The sequence below is a fragment of the Rattus norvegicus genome, chromosome 7 (assembly GCF_036323735.1).
Source record: "Rattus norvegicus strain BN/NHsdMcwi chromosome 7, GRCr8, whole genome shotgun sequence".
Classification (NCBI taxonomy): domain Eukaryota; kingdom Metazoa; phylum Chordata; class Mammalia; order Rodentia; family Muridae; genus Rattus; species Rattus norvegicus.
Window position 1 is genome coordinate 65,173,787 of NC_086025.1, and position 23,545 is coordinate 65,197,331.

The following is a 23,545-nucleotide window of genomic DNA, read 5'->3' on the forward strand; positions in this document are numbered from 1 at the left end:
GGTGGCTTCCCAAGCCTGCAGCTAGCGTCCCAGCCCCACCTGCTGAGGGCTGTCTCCATCCACAGTGTGCTGGGCCCTCCTACAGCAATTAGCAACTAGGAAAGTGCCTTTAATCCTGGCTGGCATTCAGGCGGCAGAGGCAGGTAGAGACCAGCATGGTTTATATAGAGTTTCAAGACTGGGAGAGCTACACAAAGAATTACTGTCTTGAAAAACAAAAAACAAAACAAAACAAACAAAAAAAAAACAAATACAAAACAGAATAGTGGAAAACGAAAAGAAAATTGCTCACACAAGGCCACAGGTCAGTCTGATGAAGGTCATTCTTGAGTTAATGTTCCCTCTTCCCACGTGATTGTAGGTTTGTGTCAGCTGTCAGCTGATGCCCACTGTAAGGCTTTCAGTCCCTCAGCAAGTGAAAGCAGAAAAATCAGAAGGTCAAAGTCATCTTTGACATGGAGCAAGTTCAGGGCCAGGCTACCTAAAAACTGCCCATTTTAGTCACAGAGTCCAAGGTGAAGTCCAAGCAGACGGTGGAGTCCTGAGGGCTTGGCCCCGAGCTCACTGTTCTTACTGTAGTTGCTGCACTTTGTTCAGATTCTGCCTGAACCTGTATTGTACAAGAGGAAGGGAAGCTCCACGACTTTCTTGAGTCACATTGTTAGATACTCATTTTAGTATAATTTGGATTGCTTCTTTCTACACAAAAAGAAATAGATTCTAAATTAGTTTATGAAAGAGAGTAATATTACCAACCATAAACTTTATTTGGATACAAAAATTTAAAATGGCCAGAATAGCATTGTTTTACAATCAAAACAAGCTTCACAATGTCTTGAACAATGACAAGTATGTTTTCTGAGCCTAGTCAGGCAAACCCATTCTTTTCTTTTTTGTGATCCAAAAAGAAAGTTCCTCTATCTAATCCAGTGGTCCTGTGCTTACAACTAAGTGGCAGGGCTTCGTTTGGTCCCACCTGCGTAGGAAGCTGGTGCTCGCTTTTTGCTATGGTGGTAGCATGGCTCATCTTAGTGCAGTTGGTCATCTTTCTCCTTGCCTTTGTGCAGTCTGCAGCTTACTCTGAAGTCCTGGCTGCTAAGCTTTCTTATGTCAGAGCACTGAGCTCAGTGCTGGGAACCAGGTGGGAAGAAGGCAAAGTAAGGGAGTGGACATAGGGGAGCGGTTGCCTCCTCTTCTCTTTACCGACTGACAGAGCCAAGGTCCTGGAGCCCCAGGCAGCATTGCTTGCCTTTGTCAACATAGCATCCTCTATCGGAAAGGGAGGGGTCTACTGCATTTCTGGCAGATCTCCAACCAGTGAGAAGACAGAGGTGTTTTTTCCACCACTTAATTACTCTGCCATCAGGGCAGCAATGAGACCTACACTGCACTATCCTGGGCCAGACCATAGGGACATCCACTGCAGTGTCCCGGGCCAGACCGTGGGGTGGCTGTGCTATACTGAGTACAAGAGAGAACCTACACTTGCATTTTTTATTTGTTTGCTTATTTACTTTTAGTGTTTTTAAAACAGGACTTCATATAGTTCAAGCTGACTCTTAAACATGCTATGTAGTCCAGGCTAACCCTGAAGTACATCTCCCAAAATGCTAGGGTTACAGTGCCCAGAACATCTATATACATACATACATACATACATACATACATACATACATACATACACACACACACACACACACACACACACACACACACACACACACACACATATATGAAGATGAGAGAGAATGAGAGATGGATGGACAGATGGATGGACAGACATACAGGCCAAATGAGTGTTCTGTCTGCATGCATATTTGTTCATCATGTTGTATATTCAATGCCTACAGAAGCCAGAAGAGGGCATTGGATCCTCTGGGATCCAATGACCTCTTCTAAACAGTTGTGAGCCATCCCGTGGGTGATGGGAACTGAACCTAGGTCATCTACAAGAGCAGCAAGTCCTCTTAGCTACTGACCTATCTCTTTAGTCCCACCAGTGATATTGATTTTTTTGAGGTTTTATTTATTTTTATGTGTATTAGTACTTTACCTGTATGTATGTATGTCTGCACCATGTGTTCTGCAGTGCCTGCAGTGTTGAATCCATTAGAGTTACAGCAGTTGTGAGCTACTCACTATCTGGGTGCTAGAGACTGAACTCAGGTCTTTTGGCAGTGCTTTTAACCACTAAACCATGTCCCCAGCCCTACCAGTGATATTTTTTAACTATCAAAAAATAAACTACTGCTGGCTATGGTAACACATGCCTTATCCCAGCATTCAAGAAACAAAGGATCTTTGTAAGTTCAAGGCCAGCCTAGTCTGTACTGAGTTCTAGCTCAGCCAGGGCTACATAGTCTCAAACTGCTAACTGAACATCATAGCGAGCTGTACATACCTGTGTTTCCAGCATTTGAAAGGTAGAGACTGAAGAATCAGGCCAGCGCAGCCCAGGCTACATGTTAAAACACTGTCTTAAACAAAACAAAACAAACTTTGCACATAAGCACATATTTAGCAAGTCATAATTGCTGGTTGAGTGACTCAGTGGCTAAAGGTGTCTGATACAAGGCCTGAATCCAGTCACCAGGACCCAGAGCGTAGTTCTTTGGTGCCCAGTTAGGCAGACCAAGCCTTTTCTAGCCAGGCTGGTAGAGTTTTTTTCTGTGTGGTTAAGCTAGTTCTCTTTGGTTATACAGCCCAATTTCTGTAACTCCTTTGTTGTGTGCCTAAGGGTGAGAGTGGTCTTTGCTATAACCCTGGGAGATAGAACATTAACTCTAGCAAAAGTCAGATTAGAACCAGGAGCAACATCAATTTGGAAGGTCTAGAAACTTGAAGCATAATTTTTCAAGATAACTTAATTCACCTAGGCCTTGTCTTCTTTGAAGATTAAGGCAGTAACATAAAGAGATGAATTAAGTTAGACAGCTCCCTCAGATGTGTTCTGCAGCTGTCTCCTCTTCTCCTGTCTTCTCTCACAGTGTGCCAGGTCTTTTCCTGGCTGGATGCTTTCCTCTCCATTGTCTTTTACATGTGAATTGTCGTTCCCCGCCCATCCTTCTAGAGTGTGTAGAGACTGTTTGCCACAGCTCCAAATATGCTTCCAGCCTCTCCTGATACCAAGAATACTCAAGACAGACAAGTGATGAATGTTTAATTATATGTTGTCAAGATCACATGAAAGATAATTAAGTGAACTTTCAGATCTAAATTATTTGTTCTCGGAAGACAATTATCTTCTGAAGTCCTGTTGGGTATATTTCTTAAAGATAAACTGTAAAGAAAGAGCATTTATATTCCCTGTGAGGCACTTATCTGGTTAAAAAATACCTTTACCTCAGTAGACAAATAATTTATAGGTAGTGTTGGAGAAAACCTTCTTCTCCACTCCCCTGCCTCCTTTTGCTCCAACCAGAGGAGCTGGAATCACTGCTGCCATCTTTTGGAGGTTGTGTTCCTGACCTGGGATCCCTCGGGAAGCTTCTGTCCTCTTTTGTTTCTCAGCATACAGACATGCCTTGAATAGCCATGAAAACGTGTCTTCCTCTACTCATGCTTAGCTTCTGTACCCCTCTCCTCTGCAGTCTTCCCAACAGTCTGACTTGTGACATCAAGGAAGTCTCTGTTCAGAGTTGAAGCTAAAGAGTTTGAAAGAGAGGAGGTGTTTTTACTAAGGCATGTGATGTGCATTTTGGGAATCGGTTATTCAGAACAGCTTTTACAGGGAGATTTAGTGATACAAAATGCAGGCTCTGAGATTCTTTTTAGAATGGGCAAGCCATCAATGCAACACATAACGAGCTCAAGTGTGCCATGTAAATAATCAGCTGAGTTTGGCCTCCTGGCTGGGCTTTCTGCCTTTCTATTTATAATATCTTTGCATTCATCTATTCTGCTGCCTGACACTAGGTCTCAGTCACCATCATATGACCTAGTCCCTTAACCCTAGCTACTGCTGCTGTATCTTATCCTTCACTATTATCTGATTCCTTTTTTCCTGTTATGAATGAGAGTTGAAAAGTCTGAGAAGAACATGATTGTGTGTGTGCCTTCTCTCCCTGCCTGGTACCTGGTACCTCATACATGTTAGGCTTTAGCCTGAGTTTAGCTATTCTGTGAAAACTACATTATGGGAAGTAAACAGATTCACACACGGTTAGTAGAGAATATACATTTGTGCACTTTGAGAGGCAGTTACCAACACTTTATTTATTTATTTATAGATTATTTTTTATGAGTACACTGTAGCTATCTTCAGACATACCAGAAGAGAGCATCGGATTCCATTACAGATGGAGCCACCATGTGGTTGCTGGGAATTGAACTCAGGACCTCTGGAAGAGCAGTCAGTGTTCTTAACCACTGAGCCATCTCTTCAGCCCCTAGCAACACTTTATAAAGATTATAAGATGAATCGTAGAGATACTGTATTTATTATAGGTCTACTCAATGACTTGTCACTATTTATACTTTTAGAGATTAGAAACATCCTAATGGTATATATAATTAAAGGGATTGGTAAAAATAAACTGTAGCATAGCCACACAATGGAATACTATGCATAGTTATAAAAAAAAAACAAAACAGGCCATCTTTTGTGGATGATAGCTCTGAAGATTTATTTATTCATAAAGCTCACAGTAGGGCTGGAGAGATGGCTCAGTGGTTAGGAGCACTGACTGCTCTTCCAGAGGTCCTGAGTTCAAATCCCAGCAACCATATGATGGCTCACAACCATCTGTAATGAGATCTGATGCCCCTTCTGGTGTGTCTGAAGACAGCTACAGTGTACTTATATATAATAAATAAATAAATCTTTTAAAAAAAAAGCTCAGAGTAGTGTATACAATTGATTTTTTTTTCAGTGTACATATTTATAGTAGGCTTATATGCATAAAAGTCTATGGACAATTTTTTTTAAATTCATACTGATTGATTAGGAAGGAACCAGGTAAGATATTTGTTGGACAGATTTGAAACTACTCAATATAATACTGTTATACCTTCTGAACGTTTATACTGTCTATGTGTGTTATCTGTTTGAAAAGGCAGTAAAAAGCACTGCTTTGTTATTTGGACAACCCATCTTCCCTTGTTTCGACAGGTTTTGCCACTGATGTGTTGTTCTATGTTTCTTACCTTTTCAGTTCACCCACCCAGCTCTCTCTCCATTTTGTACTGTGGCAAGATGTTTGTTTAGCTTGTAAAGACAAAGGGAAGAGAAATCCCTACCTTGCCAAGACCATGCTAGTATTCTGCCACTGTCTTGTCTTTCCTCTCCATCCTCCAGCCTCAGTTTTTTCTATACCCTCACCCCTTCTTCAAAGCCAAAACCTGAATTTTTGACTTCTCACATTTGTGTTCAGAAATCTTAACAAGTACTTAGTTGTTTTCACCCACATCCTGGCTCTAGGATTCTTCCTCTTCCTTGGCAGATGCCATGTCCACACCAGGATCTCTGACTTGTTCTGGCGCTCTTCTCCTGTCTCCCATGCTCTTTGCTTTTTTATCCAAAGAAGCTAAGAGACCATCACTGGGCACTTAGAACTAAGGCAGGACAGGGGGATCTCTGAGTTGGAGGCTTCCTTAGTCTACATGGTGAGCTCTAGGACAGTCATATAGAGACTCTGTCTCATTAAAAAACTAACCACAATCATGGCAATGAAGGAGCGAAGCATTTGGAGGGAAGACTCCCCATTCCATTTCTGCAGCTCTAAGATAGGACATCTGTTTGGGGCTCAGCTCAGCAGGCGAAGGCTTGTCGGGAAACGGACTTGTTGCTAAGCCTGATGCCCTGATTTTGATCCCTGAAACACATGTGGTGGGAAGCTACAGACAACTCCTGTATATAAGTTAGCCACTTACTGCCACTACATTCCATGGCCTTCTTCTGTACACACACACACACACACACACACACACACACACACACACACACACACACATACACACAATGTAATTAAAATATGTAACTGAGGCTGGAGGTAAAAGGACTGGGTGATTTTTCCAGAGGACCTGGGTTCAATTCTCTGAACCCATATGCTGCTCATAGCTGTCTACAATTCTAGTTCCAAGGGATCTGATGCCCTCTTCTGATGTCCATGCATACCAGGCACATGTGCACAGACATTCATACAGGCAAAACACCTATACACATTGCAAAATAACTGGATTTAGTTGCATACATCTGTGACTCCAGGGCTTGGGAGGTTGAGGCAGGAAGGTTGCAAGTTCAGGGGTAGCCTAGGCTACTTAGTGTGAGACTGTGACAAATGAGGAAGGGAGGGAGAGAGGGAACTCACATGGTCCAGTGCCTGACTAGCATCTAGCATGCACATAGTCCTGAGTTTGATCCCCAAGCACAGCATAAACCACGTATAGTAATGGATGCCTATAGAAATCAGACGTTCAAGGTCATCCTCATATATATAGTGGGTTCAAGGCTAACTGGAATACACGAGAAAGAGACATGGAGGGATTATCTTTCATTTCCATTATGGATTAAATAGACTTCTTTGAGCAAACTTGTAAGGAAAAAGTACTTCATGCTCTGGTAGTCCATACAGTCAGGAGAGGACCCCATGATTTGTATAAAGCTTTTATCAACATAATAACCTAGGAAAATTATTGATTTCTGATGATGAATGGACAGGACAGTAGATAGCACAGGACCCATTCTGTATAACAGTTGCTGGAGTTGGAATTGGTGACTTTCGACATCATGTGGTGGCATTTAAAACCAGTTAATAACTAGTGTGTTGTTGTTAACATGTATTGCTTGTAAGTATTGATTATCTGTACCTTTCCTATTTTGTAATCTTCTTCTAACAGAGACGGACATCCAGTCATGGCCATGCCAGGAAAAGAGCCAAGGTGAGCATTCTTCCTCTATCACTTACTCTTTGATGGTATCCATTCTGCAGCTCAGAAGTGTCTGTCAGTGGAACCTGCTTGTTCAGGTTAAATAGAAGTAAAGCTTTCCTTCTGCCTTTTGTATCTCACTCTCAAGTGTACATCACACACAGAATGTGAATGTGGTCACATGCACATGTACATACATGCATTTCCTACTGTTTCCAGTACTGTCTGGCTTGTTCCTCCCATTCAGGCCATGTATATCTGAGCCTGAGATGACACCTGGCAGGACTCCAGGAAACCTGAGGGTGTTTGGTCTTGTTCACACTGAACTGCTTGTTTCTCTGCTCACTCAGGGCTTCTCTAGAAAGGCTATTTGTATGAGTATTAATGTCCACCAAATTCTCTCTTATGCCAACCTGGTCTACATAAATGAGTTCCAGGGCAGCCAGAGCCACAAGTCTAGACCCCATTTTGATTAAAGAAAAAAAAAAAAAAGAAAAAAGAAAGAAAGAAAGAAAGAAAAAAGAAAAAGAAAAAAGAACAACAATACTACCTAATAGAAGAAACTGCAACTAACTGAGTCTAAGAAAGTGTGTTCTAAACATTCACCAAGTTTTGTGTGTGTGTGTGTGTGTGTGTGTGTGTGTGTGTGTGTGTGTGTGTGTGTGTATAGTATATTTTTTGATGTTTGTTTTGTGCTGGGTTTTTTTTTTTTTTTCAGTCTAATTCCAAGCTCAAGTTGGTTCGAAGTCTGGCAGTATGCGAGGAATGCTCCACTCCATTTGTCGATGGGCCACTAGACACCCAGGTAGGTGTTTTACAAGCTTGATTCTGTTTATTCTGATCATGACAGTTGTTGGGTAAAGCATGGTAGCAACCCCAGCATGGACACTGGACCTAGAAAGCAAAGTGTTATTTTGTTTTGAGACATGGTCTTATGTATCTCAGATTAGCCTCAAACTCTATATGTAGCCAAAGATGACTTTGAACTTCTGATCCTCCAGCCTCTATGTCCTGAGTGCTAGGATTACAGACCTAGGATTACACCAAGATTTACATGGAAAGGTACTTTAAAGAAAAGGTCTTGGGAGCTAGAGAGACCACTCAGTGATTAGAAGCACTGGCTGCTTTCCCAGAGAACCCAGTTCTGATTCCCAGCACCCACCCACAAGACAGCTCAGAACTATCTGTAACTCTAGTTCCAGAGGATGTGACACCCTCACACAGATATTCACACAGGTTAAGCACCAATAATGCACTTAAGAATAAATAAATCATTGAAAAAGAAAGAAACAAAGAAAGAAAAGGGCTCTTGTAATCTATGTGGTGACAGTGGGGATTTTGAGTCTTAATGTCTTGCTCACATGGCAGAGGACCTGGGACTGAACACACCCTGATACACTCTTCCCATCCAGGTCTTACAGGGATAGCCAGAGCAGTTTCAGCTGTGACTTCTGACAGGAAAAGGTTGCCCTCTGCTGTCAGTGGAACAAAAAAGCAAAGTAATTAACAATAGACAATTGTTAATAACAATTAACTCTTCTATAAGATAAAGTTGGGGCAGGGGAGATGATCCAGTGGGTGTCTTAGTCAGTGTTCCATTGCTGTAAAGAGACACCATGAGCACAGCAACTTTTACAAAGCAAAGCGTTTAATTGGGGGCTGGCTTACAGTTCAGAGGGTTAGTCCATTGTCATCAGGGCAGGAAGCATAGCAGCATGCATGCATGGTAGCTGAGAGTGCTACATCCCGATCCACAGACAGCAGGAAGTGAGCCACTGGGCCTGGCTTGGGCTTTTGAAACCTCAGAGCCTACCCCTAGTGACACACTTCCTCCAACAAGGCCACACCTTCTCATCCTTTCAAAGAGTGTTACTTCCTAGTGACTAAACATTCAAATCCGTGAGCCTATAGTGGTTGTTTTTACAACACAGTGGGTAAAGCCTTGTCATGGAAGTATGAGGACCTGAGTTCATATGCCCACCACCCACCATAGGTGCTCCTATAGTAAGGTAAGAGGCAAAGACAAGAATCTCAGCAAGCTAAAGGCTAACTAGACTAGCCTGGGACACACTACTACACACAGGAAACCATAACTCTCAAGCAAGGTTCTCTGACCTTCACAAGTTTACTGATACACATAAACACAGATACACAGACACACACACACACACACACACACACACACACACACACACACACAGAGAGAGAGAGACAGAGAGAGAGAGAGAGAGAGAGAGAGAGAGGTTTTTTTAAAAATGAAGAAAAGACAAATCTTTCCTCCTAAGATTTGCTAATCGGATTTTGAAGGAAACACAAAAAGAGTTTGTTTTTGAAAAGATTGATTTCTTTTATGTGTGTGGACATTTTGCGTGAATGTCTGCCTGTGCACCATGTGCATGCCTGGTGCCTGCAGAGGTCCAAAGAGGCCGTCAGATCTCCTGGAAGCTGAGTTACAGATGATGTGAGCCACATGGGGTGTGGGAACTGAATGCAGGGCTCTCTGTCAGGGCAGCAAGTGCTCTTAATTAAGCTGAGCCATCTCTCCACACCCACCATAGAGTTTAAATCTTTTTCCCATCTTTGATTATATACCTCTTTCCTTTTGTTTAAGGATATAATTCAACTGCACATCAGCTGCCCCTCTGATAAGGAGGAAGAAAAGTCCACAAAAGATGTCTCTGAAAAAGACGACAAGGACAAAAGCAAAGAAAAGGTCCCAAGGAAGATGCTATCCAGAGGTGAGGGCTGTCCTCTTATCCAGCTTAGTCCAATGCCAGAGTGTGCTGTCTGTCTCTGTCTCTGTCTCTGTCTCTCTCTCTCTCTGTTCCCCTCTCTCCCTCCCTTATTTTTTTTAAAAGGGAGAAGGTGTTTCATTTTATTTTTATTTTTTTACTTATTTTTGAGAGACTAGCCCTTGATGGTCTGGAATTTTCTGTGTAGACCAATCTTGCCTTGAACTCATAGATATCCTTCTGCCTCTACTTCCTAGTGCTGAATTAAAAGTATGTGCCACCACTGCCAGCATCTCATTTTCTTTTCAAGATTTATTTTTATTTTATGTACATAGATGTTTTGCCTGCATGTGTATCTGTGCACCATGTACATGCCTGGTGCCCAGGCAGCCCAGAAGAGGGCACCAGTTCTCCAGGGACTGAATTACACGCAGGGAAGAGCCACCACGTGGTTGCTGGGAATCAAATCCAGGTTTCTGAAGAGCATGCAGTGCTCTTAACTGCTAAGCTATCCCATCCCTCCAGATCCTTTTCTCTTAAATTCTGAGGCAGGGTCTCATGTACATGGCCCTGGTCTATAATTTGCTGTGTAACTGAAGATGACCTTGAACTTAAGATTTTCCTGCCTCTATCTCCTGAGTCCTAGGATTACAAGGGTGTACCACTGTACCTGGCTTTAATGGTGCCCTCTACCAGCTGAGCTATAGCCACAGCTCACTTTCTCTCTCACTCTCCTTTTATGCTAGGGATTGGACCCTTGCATGTGTTAGGCAACCAAGCATTCTGTCACTAAGCTCTATCTCCACCCATCTTTTACTTTAAATCTCACTTAAGTTTCCCAGGCTGCCTTTGAACTTAGTTTGTAGTTCAGACACTCCTTGACTCCTTGACTTCTCCTGCTTCAGCCTCTGGAACAGCTAGAATTAAAAATCTAGAATGTTCTTTCTTTTTGTCTTGACACCTCGCACCCACTGCAGTTCAGTGTCTCCTACTGCCTTGGTTACTTGAGGAAGTCATTAACTACATTAAGTACTTTTTTTGCTTCTTTAACCAATCTTGCCTCGGGGCCTTACATACCACAGAGAGGTACTGTGCCAGCATTGACACTACCTAGAATAAGGCAGTGTACTCAATTTTCTGGCTTTGTGCTCCAGGATAGATGGTGGCATGAGTAGCATATCTTCAATTGGGGATGCCTACAGTGATTTACTTATACATTACTTTATTTATTTAGAAGCAAGATCTCATGTACTTTGGATTGGCCTTGACCATCCTCTACCGCCATCTCCTGAGTACTGGGATTACTATGCTAGTTTAGTGGTACTGGGATCAATCCCAGGGCTTCATTTATGTTAACTAAGTACTTCACCAGCTGAACATCATCCTGCCCTTTATGTTATTGTTTATAATACAGATCTGCTTTTACTTGTTGGACACTGGCTTTAAAGACAAAAATCTATAAAAACTACCATATTTGAGGTGCAGCAAAATAACTCTATGGGTAAAAATGTTTGCAATGCAAGCCTAACAACCTGATTCAATCCCTGGAACCCACACAAAGACATAACGAAAAAGTGACTCTGCACAGTTGTACTCTGACCTCCTGTACCAGGGCATGTGTGTCCACATCACACCTGCGAGTGTTCACGTGTGCACACACAGACACACACACACACACACACACACACACACACACACGTGCCCCTGCATTATGCACCATGCACTACACACACACTAAAAAATTTTTAGTCTTTGAAAAATCGTATTTGACAAAGCAACTTGGGATTAAAAAATAAAGCTGGACAAATTTTCCGAGACTTTGGAAATTCAAATGTGATTGCCTTTACCGGTTTTCATTTGTAGAATAAAGCCTGCTTCATTTTGATCAGGACATTCAATAAATATTTACTAACGTTAAATAGTATTTTAGTATAATATTGATACAGTACTGTAGCCCTGTGTGTGTGTGTGTGTGTGTGTGTGTGTGTGTGTGTGTGTGTGTGTGTGTGTGTGTACATGCTCACACAGGTACTGTGACAATAAGCACCTCCACCCCCGAGCACCTCGCCAGCCTCTCCACCTTATTATTGGAGATGCAGTTTCTACACTGAACCTAGAACTGATTTAACCAAACCTGCTGGGTAGTGGGTTCTACAGAGCTGCCTGTTTTCACCCTCTGCCCCAGTGCCAGCTCTGCTCTTAATGTGGGTGCTAGGAGTCTGCGCTATGTCCATGAGCTGTTTCCTCAGCCCATGGCGTCTCCTTTTTGTTTTTAGCAGTACTTGGGATTGAACCTCAGACGACCAATACACATGGCAGACCAACCAGTCCATCATGGGAACTTCACAGGGCTGGCAGTAAATGTCATTTAGGGTTTTATGCTGAGATCTTGAATTAATTCTAGTGTCCTATTCTCATAATGTCTATGTAGACATTGGCTTTGTTTAAAATTAGATACTATGCAAGCAGTTTCATTTCTTTTAAATTTCTTTCGTTGTGGTGGTTCTAGACTCCAGCCAAGAATATACTGACTCCACTGGAATAGATCTACATGAATTTCTTGTAAATACACTGAAAAAGAACCCAAGGTAATAACATGACTGCTGTGAGGGGGAAAGGGAGAGGGTGGGCAACAGGAGGGACTCTAAAGCCAAACAGCTTTCCAGCTCTTCTCTGTTACTGGAGTGCCCACTGCTTCTTAATTCTTCTAAAGTATTGTTTTTATTATTGAAGTATTTGGAATATTATCACATTGAGATTTCTGTATTTTCAAGAGTTGACAAAAATGTTGTAAAATAAGAGAATAATGACTAAAAAGCTTAAGACTTATGTGCTCACTGCTTAAAGTTCTACAGGAACAAGCTAGTGACTTGAACATAAGCAAAATCATAACTGCTTTAGAACCCTCGGAGTACTGGGTGGGATGACAATAGTGCCTAGATATATAAAGCATAGAGTATGTGTTTATATGACTTTGCTGCTAACAGTTAGAGTGCTGATATATCTATAGCAAAGACATAATTAGGAAAGATCTATACAATATGTATTTGAGTTGGTGTTCTTTTTCAGAATACCTACCATAGAACAGTATATGGAGGTCCTTGGCTTGTGCGCTATTATATCTATTATTAATTAGAGTTTGGATACATTCTTCAGTTTTTGTGATGAACAAGTTGGTTTTCAGTCCCTGCTTTTAATGTCTGTGGGAGAGCTGTGTTTTGTTTTGTTTTAATCTTTTTTAAACAGGGACAGAATGATGCTGCTAAAGTTAGAGCAAGAGATTCTGGACTTCATCAGTGACAACAAGTAGGTTACTCTGCTGAAATGCACTTGAGAGATGGGAGGGGCACTAGGGAGGAAGTAGGGACAGCCTTGGGACATCAGTCTTTCCTCAAAGAAAGAACTTTGAAGTAATTGCTCCCTGGGTAAAAGAATTTGAGAAGGGCTGGAGAGATGGCTCCGCGGCTAAGAGCTCTTCCGTAGGTCCTGAGTTCAATTCTCAGTAACCACATGGTGACTTGCGACCATATTTCCATATATATAGGATCCAATGTCTTCCAGTATGTCTGAAGACAGTTACAGTGTACTCACATGCATAAAAGAAATAAATAAGTCTTTTAAAAAAAAAGTGTTAGGGAGAAAGAAACAATCTGGAAATGTTAAACGTGAGCCAACAAGTACTTATATTGTTTTTAGCAGCTAGGTATTGCCGCAGATAATACTGTCCTTCTCCCACTTTCCTTTAACTGACACCATTCAGGTGGGTGGAAACAAGGCCTTCAGTAGCATCACACACTGAGAACAAGCAGCATTACTAGGAGCTGTAACAAATTAATCTACAAAATACTGAGAGAAACTTGTTTTGTTCTCACAGAGTAAATTTTTTGTATGTTTCATCCTCCTAAATTGTTTTCCTTGTTAGACACTACTAAGAAAACTTAGTTGACCTCTGTTGTTGCTGTCTTCTTTTACTTTTTACCCTGATATCCATTCAGTAACCAGTTCAAGAAGTTCCCTCAGATGACCTCATATCACCGGATGCTATTACACCGGGTAGCTGCCTATTTTGGGATGGACCATAATGTTGACCAAACAGGGAAAGCTGTCATCATCAACAAAACCAGCAGCACGAGAATGTAAGGAAAAGCCATGGATTGGATGGTTCTCATGGGGTGGCCAGCCAGGGTAGAAGAAGAACACAGAGAATCCAGGGGAGGGAGAAGGGTATCTCCTCAATTCCTACTTCCTGTGAGGTCCTAGAGATAGAACTGGCGGTTCGTGCAAACTGGCCCTAGCTTCTGGTCACCTTGCATAGGCCAGACACAATGAATGAAGAGGCGTTACACTAAAGAACAGGCATCATGTAGTAGTGTGCACCTGTGGTCCTCGCACTTAAGTGAGGCAGAAGGCTCAGCAATTGAGAGCCAGATTACATGAGCTGCTGTATCAAGAAAGGGAAGGGGGTTAGACACAAAGATTTCACTTGAACCATTATGTGACTTTTCGGATTCCTAACACCAAAAATTCTCTTGAGAAGAGATGTGGAATTTAGGGGAGGTGTGTGTAGAAGTTCTTCTCCCTAACAAAAAGGTCTTCTTTCCTCCCTTCTTTTTACATTTCTTTCCAAATCTTAGCCCTGAACAGAGGTTCTCAGAACATATAAAAGATGAGAAGAACACAGAATTTCAACAGAGATTCATTCTCAAGAGAGATGATGCCAGTATGGACCGAGAGGAGAACCAGGTGAAGAATGGAAGAGGGTGAAAAGGGCAGCCTATAAAGAGAGGAACTGGGAAGGGAGGAGGACTGGGGGGAATGGAGAAGATAATAAAAATATCTTAGAATGGAAAAATCCATAGAGCTGTTATCCTGACTTGGATGGAGCTTAACACTGAGGATTGGCTCCAGCTGTTGAGCTAGGTCCACGCTCAGAGCCCCAGAGAGTCACGGTGCTGAGGTCTCATTTGCCCTATGATTCTTTAGGTTTGCCTCTAACTTGTATAACTACATTTCATTTTGGACAAACAAGGCCCCTCCCTATGTCAGCCTTGATCTAACTGACTTCAGTGTCATCTTTCCCTGCCCAACCCCTCCCCTGGCTTACAGAACCTACATCGGGAGCTACCAAAATAACCAAAAGTTACTTTATCCATTTCCACTCCTATCCTAGCTGAGGGCTAGCCTTAAACTGGCAAAGTCACAGTCGAATTTAACCAGTTATAGAGGTGCGCCTCTGATCCCCTCTGGTAGACTACTTCATCTTTCCAACTCCTTCCCCCATGTGAGTAAATCTGGCTCTCAGTGATGGGAACTTCCACAGGTTCCTTTTGGTCCACTCTGGTGAAACTAAGCAGTAAACACACTAAACTGTCCTACCCCTTCATTTATGGTGGGGCTGGCTGCCGTTCTATTCTCTGTCCCTTTAGGTAGCAAATAATTGAGGATTAGTTTTCTTATCTAAATGGAGAGTTATTCTGCATCTGCTTGGCTCCCAGGGGATTAGAGTTGAAGAGGACGGTTAGGTAGATCCAATATGAGTATTGGTGAGGAGTAGAAACTATATCATAACACCATACTTCTACAGTCACACTTGGGTTTCTTGATATACTATATGGTCTTGAGACCACAACTTTTCTTGCTTGCTACTTGAACGTGAAAGGGAGTCTTTTTAAGAAAGACACCATTATCTAATGTGGACAAACATGCTGGGTCTCATTGAAAGCAAAGAAAACTACAAAAAGACAAATTTTTGTAACACAAGAGAAAGCCTTTCCATCCTGATGCCCTTCTCTACATTTTCCCAAAGTCCCTTTTCATGATCAGGGAGTACTCAGGCCTACATCGCATTGCAATGGAAGGTGGTCTCTTTGTACTTCGAGGTTTTCGTCTCCTAGCTTCAAGCTTGGCCCCACCTAGTAGGGTAGATTCTCTGCCCTTTCTGGCTGTGGTGTTAGTAACAAACAGTATTGTTTTTTTATTGTTTTCCCTGACTGAGCTTTGCTTTAAACATATATGTGTTATCTCTTTTACTCCTTTCCACAGCCCAGTGTAAGTGGGGTTATTAACCCCACTTTACACATAAAAATGCTGAGTCCACCAGATGGTGTTACTTGCCTGAAATCAGTTTACTGGGAATCAGCAGCTGGGATTTGCTGTGATGCCCCATTATGCTTTCTACTCTGCTGTGGGCATGTGGTGCTTGAAGCCAACAGCTTGTCAAGGGTCTTGTGTCTCCTTGTAATAGAGTTGACAAAACATATTAGTAGAGTATAGGTTCCAAAGAGTGGGGAAGACAGTATCTAATCAGAGTTGAGACCCCAGAAGTCCTGGGCTGCCTTTAGAAACAGGTGAAGACACAGGGTTTTGGCCTAGAGCAGTGGGTTCCTTAGAGCTTTATCTGGCACCTCTGACTGAAGGTCAGAGTTGTGTGTAGTGTGATGACATTGAGTAATGAGTTCCCTCTCGGAGCTCCGTGCTCTGTAGTCACTGTAGAGAGAGCTTCTCTGATACACCAGCCAGGACACGCTTCACAAATACAGCTCAAGAGGAAGAACGGTGATGGAAGCTAGGTGATAGCTAGCCAGAAGTGGTCATTTGCCCATCCAACATTTCTATTGGTCTGTCACTGTCTGTCAGAGAACATGAACGTCTCTCTGTCCCCCATCTTCTCCTCTATCCTGCTGTCTGCCACTCCTCCCGTCACTGTGCCTCATTTATCTGTTCTTCTCGCTGCTTGTTTCTTTCCATTTACTCTCTTTCTCTCTTTCTCTTCTGTGTTGCACTGTTCTCTTCCTATTTCTGTCTCCTCAGCTCCCTTCAGTTGCTGTAATTAAGCAATGAGATGAGAAAAATGCCTAATCTTTGAGTTTAGCCTCACATCTGAGGTTTTGCTAAGCCCTGTTTGGCTTGACTTGGGTTGCTAGGGTCTGGCATTAGTGACTGAAGAAGGGACCTGCTCAGTGCTAGCTCTGTAAACCTCCCACATTCAGCTGCTAAACACTTCCTTCTTTGCCCTTTCAGCTTCCTTCTTCCCCTTCCGTGCCCTCTGAAGCACTGTTGGTTATTTTCCCAGGGCTGCTTTCTTGATCTTTACTGACTGAGCAGTACCTGAGTACTCCAGGGAATCAGCCCAGTCCTTATACAGAGTTGTTGTTCTTGATATTTGGGGCTTGGGGGAGGGTGGAAAGTCCTCTACCATCCAGAAAAGCTGATCTCCCAGACTGCATGGTCAGATGTACCCAGTGAATCCTGTTCAGTACTGGAAATTTTATTTTATTTCTTTATTTTATTTTTTTTTTATGGCAACTGTAAACTTTCCCGGTTTCTCTTCCTTGCTGGTGTGCAGTGAGCTTGCAGTACGAGGAGAACTTAACTAGCTTAATTCTGCTCACCGATCTAGATGAGAGTTCCATTGCAGGATGGAAGGAGGAGCAAGTCAATAGAAGAGAGAGAGGAGGAATATCAAAGGGTCCGAGAGAGAATATTTGCCCGAGAGGTAAGTGTAGCTTCTGAGAGCCGTCAGACCATAGCTTTTAGCTCTTAATCTTTGGAACTGTGAATGGAATGAACCCTCCGTAAATGTTGTTGGGTCTTTTGTTTCTTTTTCTTTTCTTCTTCTTTTCACCAACATCAGTTAGTCCCAGATAGCTGTTTGAGAAGCTACAGGTTTTCATTTGTGTTGGAATACATTATGCTGTGTGCTATACAAAGAGAACCAAAACTTGGAGTGGCTGAATTTGGTAAATATGACTAGGCTGGAAAGGGAATTGGTGTTGGCAGAGCTGATGAAAGAAAGGGCCCTAACTCTCACCTGCCTAGCCTCCTCCCACTCACCCTCCAGACTCCTGCTGTCTGTTCTACATATCTTTGCTTCTCAGAGAAGACTCAAGTGTCCATACAGGCTCAACACACATCTTGTTTGGCCAGTCTGTTTTTAGGATATATTGATGCTTTATTAAAGGGCTGTTCTGGTATCATCCTCTGCAGGTCCCACAGCCCCCGTGTACAGAGGGCACCCCGATTCCCCGCACTCCCTACTGGGACAGGAAGCCTCCTCCTCTTCCTCTTCCTCCTCCTCCTCCTCCTCCTCCTCCTCCTCCTTTTCCTCCTCCTCTTCTTCCTCCTCTTCCTCCTCCTCCTCCTCCTCCTCCTCTGTCCACTCCTTACCTTGCTCCTAGGACAGCAACGGCTTCGTAGTCCAAAGGGCGATAGTCAGTCAGTTTGGGTGACTTCATCTTTAAGAACTGTGGACCATATCAAATGCACTTGTCGCCCTGTGTCTAACTAGATGCCTTTGCCTGATAGTCTAAGCAATAAAGAGCAGGATTTCAGGGACAGGTTAGATAAGCAGGATGAACAGACCTCCAAAACATGTGGACCCAGACAGAGTGACATCGTAACAAAAAGGAGGTTTAAATCATGTGGATGGACACTACTCTCCTCCCGTTCCTTTGTTCTTCTTCATTCATCAAGACACCCCTCCCATTTTTATATCACACACAAATGCACACAAAACAACGTGTGTGTCTTTTCATCATCACCTCACTCAGAAAAATAATGTCTCCACTCTAGAAAAAATGTTTGTTCATTGTCTAGACAGAGAGCTAAGCTTTTAAGAATCCTTGTGGGAAGTGGCACACACCAAGCTTTCTGGCTTAGAATTCAGAGGCAGTCTTCTCACTTCTACTATGTAGACTTCCATACAAGTCAGAAAAGTCTGTCCTCCAAACTGTCCCTACTCAAGAGAGTTCAGTATCTCACCTGCAGACCAGGTGGGTGGAATGAGAGGGAGAGGTCATGGTTATGGCCAGGATGGCCCTAAATTGTGAATAGAAATACTTATGTAGTACTTAACGTCTTTTAGGCATTTGGTAGGCTAACATGTCATCTTCACAACAGGTCTGTGAAGTAATTTTAATTATTTTTCTAACTTTATAAATGAGAATCTAAGACAGAGAGATTTGATAACAACGTACTATAACATTGCTAGTTAGCCAGAGTGCTAGGTGTTTGTGTAGACAGTCTGGCCCCAAAGTCCATGTTTACAAACTATTGGAAGCTACTTCTTGATAGCTTGCTCTGCTCTAGGCTCTTAGATCAGGTAGTCCCAGCAATGACAACCAGCTGCCTGTCTGTGTACTCCTCTGCTGCACTGGCATGGAAAATGACTGCCTCACTGTGTCAAGCCCCTACAAAGCCCTGTTACCTGAAAGCACAGATGGCTTAGTACAGGACATTGGCGCTAGTTCTCAACCATAGTGGACCTACTACAGCATAGCAAAGGAAAATTAGCGCATCTTTCCTTTTTCTTACTGATTTCTAGTCTCTCAAGCCTCTACTAATACATGTATTCTTTGTTAAATCCTTGTGGATTTATCACTTTCATTTCAGTATTTCCTAGCTCTTGTAGTAGAGGCCTCGGGAATTTCAGAAGATCTAGATGAGGAGAAATGGCCAAAGCCCACCATCCTCCAAAGAGTCCATGTGGAGAGGAGCCTGCCCAGTCAGAGGGGGTGAGGAAGGGTAGAGTGAGGTCAAGGACAGGCCCAGAAGAACGGGAAGTGCCAAGAAGGGTGTTCGGATGGAAATGCTGCTGCTGCAGCCTTCTCTAGAGCCTGAGCTGCGTCTGGGGAAAGGTGCCCTGCGCAGAGCCGCTGTGCTCAACAGCTGGGCGCCCATCCTCTGCCTTTCTGAAGGTTTGGGGTCCACACAGTGCTCACTCCACTCAGCTCAGTGGCTTTGTCAGAACGGTCCTGGTGGGACTGTCCCAGACTTTAATGTCCTCATTGTTTTAGGCTCTGAAAAGATCTGCTTCCCCACTATCTCACCCATAATGGGACTCAAGGCCCAGAGCCTTTCTTTTGGGCACATGGGAAGGGCAGAAAGAAACAGCCACTGAGGTTAATTTCCAAAAATGAACTTTACTTTTCACGTCCCCCTCCTTCGAATATGCCTAAGATAAAGTATGTCAGTGTTTCACTCAGTTCACTGCTAGGGCAGTAAGTGTAGAGCCAAAAAGGAGGCAGTAGTTAGGCTCGCAGCTCTCCTGTTCCTCCTCTAATACTTCTCCCCTTATCAACCTTCATTTTAAATGCTGTGGAAAGGCTAAAACTGCCAAATGTTTTCATGTGAAAGGTGAGACGTTGGTCTGGGTTGAGGTGGTGGGTTACCCTAGCCTTGCTCCCTCCCCCTGTTGATGGGTAAGAGCTTTGGTTGGAAGAGTGTGGGCATTCGTAGCATCGTGGACATTCTTCTCTGTTGTGCCTTATTATTTCTTATGAATTATTTTCCATTTTCTCCCTAACTAGGCTGGCCAGAACGGATATCTAAATGACATCAGGTCAGTACCATTGAGCATGCTCTCTGCTTGTCACTCGGCTTTATCAGTGAGGTTAATAAAACCCTATAATGATACTATTCTTGTTTTGTTTTGTTTTTGATATTAACCAACAGACTCTCCAAAGAAGCCTTTTCTTCTAGCTCTCACAAGAGAAGGCAGATTTTTAGGTACCTGTGTGTGATCTATATCTCTCCTTCTTATTTTTAATTTTGTTTTGCTGTAATCTTTTCAGTGGAGTGAGTGAATTTGCTCCATGCATGGCTGCTTGTGAAAGAATTAAATTTGTGAGTTTTGCAATACTGGATTCTTTTTTCCTTTTGGGGAAAAAAAAAGGCTCCACCTCAGTGACTTTCTTGTTGCCACTCTCACTGAGCCCTGGTGAAGGGGACACCAGTGGTGTGGGACAGGCCAGTGCTCCCCCAACCCGTCCCATGCACACACACACACAGATGGGCTAGAACTTGACACTTTCAAGAGGTTCAAACCATATACCTATTATAAGGTAAAAGGATGGGTTCTGTTGACTGCCTTTCTTAGTCTGTGGAAAGGTGTGGAAGGTCTAGAACAGGGATATAATATGTGCATATATAAATACATATATGAATATCTCTCTGTGTTGGTTTTCCCTTGAGACCAACCTCAGAGAGAATAGGTGTGCATTAGAATGGACCCAGAGTGTGTCCGTTGTAGGACTTACTATCTGTCATTCACCCTTCACTGTGAGGAGAGCTGTTCCTTGCTGTACTGACTTCTCCAGTGCCTAACACTCTTTTTTCACAAAACAAACATACTAAGATCTTTTCATTTTAATCTCTCAGTCCCATCCTAAGGGATAATATAAGTTGGGAGTGAAAGAAATATCCTATACTAGCATCAACTCACTGTAAGTTTATTCTCCCTCATTTACCAACAGAAGAGCTACAGAATATAGAGAGCTGAGTATTTAACAATATATTTCAACACTCTTTCCAAAGGCCTTCTCCATTTTTAAATCCTCAGTGCAATAGGAGACTCAAAATATATGTTTCACTTCCAAAGCTCTAATTGTCTTTCCTATTGACCTTCCCAAAGCTGAGCTGCGCAGTGGCTACCACTGTGCAGTACTCTTATACAAGACATGAACTCCTTCCCAACACTCACATCAGGTGACTCTCAGGGGATCGGATGCCCTCTGGTCTCCACAAGCATTTGCATTCCATTTTGATTCACGTGTACCTACCTCACACAATTATGCACACATACATATCAATAAAAATAAATCTTAAAAGGAAGAGGAGAAAGGAAAAAGAGACAATGGCATTTCCCGCTGTTGGGAAGGATAGAGAAATTCACATTTTCCTAAAATTTTTAAAGATTTATTTTATGTGTGATTATCTCTGTACCACATACATGGAGTGCCCACAGAGGCTAGAAGAGGGTATTGAATTCTCTGAAAGAAGTTACAGTTGTGAGCTGCCATGTGGGTCCTGGGAATCAAACTCAGGTCTTCTGGAAGAGCATCCAGTGTTCTTAACCACTGAGCCATCTCTCCATCCCCTCTGACCTCTAGACAGTGCCACTTTGAAGCCCATCTGAAAACCAGAGGCTGAGTGAGCTTTGCATTGTTGATGGTACCAAAGATATGTAAATTTTCACATTAAAAAAATGAAATTCTGCTAGATAGTATATTCTTTGTAGTTGTAATTATCCCGGAGAACAGTGCCTTATAGTTGCTGAAGTATATCTTACCTGGTTCAACTTTTTTGGTGTACTGACTTGATCAGAAGAAAGAGAAGCTAGAGATGGAATAGGGAGCCCTAGGCTACGTGGCTGTAAGCGGCAAGACTGAGGCTGATTTTGTCCAGTGTTCTTTCTATTATCCCACACCAGATCTTTACAAACAGCCCTTCTTCCTCTCCAATGTTTGTTTGATTTGAAGTCTAATTCAAATTCACTGCTAAGAGTGATGCTTTCCTGTGAGCATCAGGCTACACCAAACTGTGCAGATAATAGCTTGAAGAATCTGGTGAGCAGGTGCAGCCCTTACCTCTCCAAATCTTTTTTTCAAGCCCGAAAAATCAAATCAAACTGTGTTCTGATTAAAGATTTAGATGAAGACCAGTGAGACAGCTCAGCAGGTGAATGCAGCTGCCACCAACCCTGGTGACCCGAGCTCAGCCCCAGGTGGGGGTAGAGAACTAGCTCCTGGCAATTGTCCTTTGACTTTTTCACACATATGTGCATGCGTGCGCGCACACACACACACACACACACACACACACACACACACACACACACACGAAATGATTATCAATTAAAAATAAAAGTGGGACTAGAACAATGTCTCAGCACTTAAGAGCACATACTTGCAGAGGACCCTAAGTTCAGTTCCCAGCACTCACATTAGGAAGTTCACAACTGCCTATAATTACAGCTTTCTGGATTCTTACACCTTCTTCTGGGCATGTTGCATGCACATAGCCCCCTACTGACACCCACATATACTCATAATTCAAAATAAAATAAAAGTTTTTAAAAATAAACAACTGGGTATGGTGATGCACACCTTTGATTCCAGCACTTGAGAAGAGATAGAGTCATGAAGATCTTTGTGACTTCAAAGCCAACATGGTCTACACAGCAAGTTGTAGGACAACCGGGGCTATAGTGAGACCCTGTCTCACATAAATGAATAAATAAATTAAAAGAAGGCAGAAAGACTTAAGAACAAGAACATTTTTTTTAAAAACCTAAGTTAGGTGCTGGTGATGTGGTTGAGCTGGTGGAGAACGTCCTTAGTGTACCAAGAACCTGGGTTCAGGAGCAGTACAAGGAAGTAGGGATAGTGTACATGCCTGAATCCCAGCACTCGGTAGGGAGAGACAGAAGGGTCAGAAGTTCAAGATCACCCTTGTCTGCTAAGGTAGTTTAAGACAAGGTTGGGTTGCATAACACCCTGTCTCAAAAAAGAAAAAGTAATGTAAAATGCAGATCTTGGACTGACTGCTTACCCTGTTTTGGATCATAGTCCAGAATCTTACTAGTAAAATGCCTCATACATTTCTGTCCATTTCATGTTTTTGGAAATACATAATACACCAAATTTTAACATCTACACTGGCACTAACTATGGCAGCTCCCCAGTTCTTGGGAAGTCTTAGTCCATTGATAAGTAGACAACAGAGAAGCCTAGCGCTCTTTATCAAATGCTGCCCCCTCTAGAACCCCAACATTTCTCAGACCCAACAAACTGGACTTCTTCCTATAAAAAACTAAATCAGAGAAGTCTGGGGTGAAGCTCAGTTGGTAGTATACTTCTTGACTAACATGAATAAAGCCCTGGATTTCATCCTTAGACCACATTAGCTGAGTCTAGTGTCACACATACCAGAATCCCAGCAGTAAGGAAGTAGTGACAGGAGGATGCTCGGCTACATACCAGGTTTGGGGCCTGACTGAGCTACATATACCCTGTCTTGAAACAGTGACAGAGATCAGGGCTAAGTCAGCCTAAATTAGCTCTGGTTTTATAACACATGGAGTATGAGTGTATTCTTTTTTCTTATGCCATCTCTCTAACATATACCCAACCCAATCATTCCTCAGAATGGAATTTAAGTGGCTCTCC

The 23,545-nt window shown here is 42.7% G+C and overlaps 1 protein-coding gene across 47 annotated transcripts in view; it reads left to right on the forward strand.

Annotated features, from left to right (window-relative positions):
* Positions 1 to 23,545, forward strand: part of R3hdm2 (R3H domain containing 2) — a 128,179-nt gene that overhangs the window by 76,102 nt on the left and 28,532 nt on the right. For 24 of the 47 annotated variants that reach the window (XM_063263810.1, XM_063263807.1, XM_063263809.1 and 21 more), the window contains 10 exons: positions 6,838 to 6,879; positions 7,586 to 7,672; positions 9,479 to 9,605; positions 12,109 to 12,187; positions 12,846 to 12,905; positions 13,595 to 13,735; positions 14,234 to 14,342; positions 16,999 to 17,094; positions 19,907 to 19,938; positions 20,052 to 20,105. In XM_063263810.1, coding sequence (XP_063119880.1) covers positions 6,838 to 6,879; positions 7,586 to 7,672; positions 9,479 to 9,605; positions 12,109 to 12,187; positions 12,846 to 12,905; positions 13,595 to 13,735; positions 14,234 to 14,342; positions 16,999 to 17,094; positions 19,907 to 19,938; positions 20,052 to 20,105 — 827 coding nt within the window. Of the gene's footprint in view, positions 1 to 6,837; positions 6,880 to 7,585; positions 7,673 to 9,478; positions 9,606 to 12,108; positions 12,188 to 12,845; positions 12,906 to 13,594; positions 13,736 to 14,233; positions 14,343 to 16,944; positions 17,095 to 19,900; positions 19,939 to 20,051; positions 20,106 to 23,545 lie in introns of those variants that run through there. The other 23 variants (XM_063263820.1, XM_006241483.5, XM_063263824.1 and 20 more) reach the window with 6 other exon arrangements.